At 36.2% G+C, this 1910-nt stretch overlaps 1 protein-coding gene across 2 annotated transcripts in view; it reads right to left on the reverse strand.

Moving 5' to 3' along the window:
- Nucleotides 1-1910, reverse strand: part of LOC119592118 — a 10642-nt gene that overhangs the window by 6550 nt on the left and 2182 nt on the right. For both annotated transcript variants that reach the window (XM_037940939.1, XM_037940938.1), the window contains exon 2: nucleotides 187-331. In XM_037940939.1, the coding sequence (XP_037796867.1) occupies nucleotides 187-312 (126 nt within the window). In that variant the 5' untranslated portion in view covers nucleotides 313-331. The remainder of the gene's footprint in view (nucleotides 1-186; nucleotides 332-1910) is intronic.

A 1910-nucleotide genomic window follows, 5' to 3' on the forward strand; every position in this document is an offset into this window, starting at 1 on the left:
AAAAACTTTTTTGCAGTTGTCTCCAAACCCTATTTTGCAATTATGTCTAAACGCTTTTGAGAGGTATTCTTCCATAGGCCGTTTCTTGAGACTAACCTGAACAGTGTCAACCCTACTTACTACTTTCTTACTGCCAAATACCAGGAAAAAAATATAAAAACAATTCATTGATAACCCTGCACTAACCTCAAGCACAGGATCGACATCTGGGTTTCGTGTCTTGTGAAAACTCTTAAGAACGGTTTCCAACTTCTCTCTCGTCACTTCCCTGGCGTCGCCTCTGCTAACTGGAGATTTTTGTGAAGAATCCATCGATCTCTTTAATATTTATCTGCAATATTAAAATGTAGTAAATATTAAAATTATTAAATTTTATCAACTTCCTGGAATGAGGGGTCTGGTTTGTTGTAAAAGAGTAATATTTCTTTGCATCTTTCATAAATGATCATTATTTGACTTGGAATATTATCAAAGGAATAGTAATGATAGGGAAGAGCTGTATCAAATTCGTTTTTAATTTTCAGCGACCCGAGAATTCTCTCTCCATCTCCTCCGCCACGCAGACAATTATCACTCCTTTCTAATTACTCGGAGAATTGTTCATAAGGAGGTCAATTAGTGAACAGTTACTGCTCCTTTGAAATGACCCGGAAGTGTTCGTAAGGTAAGCCATTAGCGAAATGCAAGATGTATGATTCAACGTAGTCGGCAGATGCTCCCGGCGATGCCTCTGTTCTATGAGTGAATAATGCAGACCTTCTTTTTCTTCCGTCAAAAATTCCCGTTTTCTTTAGCCAAACATTTTCCGAAAGATTTCAAACTCGAACACCCTTTTCTGCCGCTCTGTTGGTTTTCAAATTTAAGGACGGCTCTTGAAGATGTTTATTTACGAGTTAAAGTGTCGTAAGAGATTTTACTTATTCAGAAATAACAAAATTAGTAGTGATGTTATGTCCCGCCCTAGGTATGTTGGACAGAGTGGAGGTTGGTTGCATCGTGAGCTTGCATATTGAGGATAAGAAGTGAGAAGCTCTGTTGACTCATTATTCACTGAGGAGAGCAGGAGTCCTCAGACGCTTTAAGAATTGTTTTGAAATAACATGATATAATAAATGCAGGTACGTTGTTTATTCAACATTTTAACACCAAGAAATAATTCTTTAATGTTAACATATTGGGTTTTCATATTATTTTACTGTCGCACTTTATTTTTTCTACATTTACAAAAAATGAATATTTTATTCAGGTGTTTCCCCTCGTGTTATTTATATTTTTCAACATATCGAAAGTTTAGTTTTCTCTTTCCTGTAACCTATTTTCCTTGTCACATTTATTACATATTTATTTGAATATTATTTACTTACAATGTTACACAGTAACATTTGCATTTTTTTTTTCTTGTCCTTTTCTCCATTTCCACTCTCCTACTTATGACATTCATATACACGTACTAAACCTACGACACGTACATGCACTTACAAAATTGTCTACACAGCCACGCACTTCCAAAAATTGCATTTCTTTTCCACCGACATTTTCTTCCCCTGAAAATTATCTCCTCCCTTGCCTCTGCCATGGGTCCGGGTCCTTCATTGGCATGCAGCTTTGCCGGGGTCGCCTGTCTCGAGGGATTCTGTTTTATTTCTGCTCTTTTTTTCTTTTATTTATTCAGAATTCTGGTATTTTCATGAAAGTTCTCGACGTACAACAATTTTCCCGACTTTTCCGCTTACCGTGTCGTTGTTTTCATCACTTTGCATTTTTTTTTTATTGTTTGTCAATTACGAAGCTGTTGTGTTGGCGTGTCATGCGTTCTAGATTTACTAATTAAGACGCCGATCGTTTTTTTTTTTTTAATTCTAATGATTTTATAGTCTTTGTCCTTAAGTAATCACACACGCATGCATGCT

The sequence above is a fragment of the Penaeus monodon genome, chromosome 29, assembly GCF_015228065.2.
Source record: "Penaeus monodon isolate SGIC_2016 chromosome 29, NSTDA_Pmon_1, whole genome shotgun sequence".
In the NCBI taxonomy this organism is placed as follows: Eukaryota; Metazoa; Arthropoda; class Malacostraca; order Decapoda; family Penaeidae; genus Penaeus; species Penaeus monodon.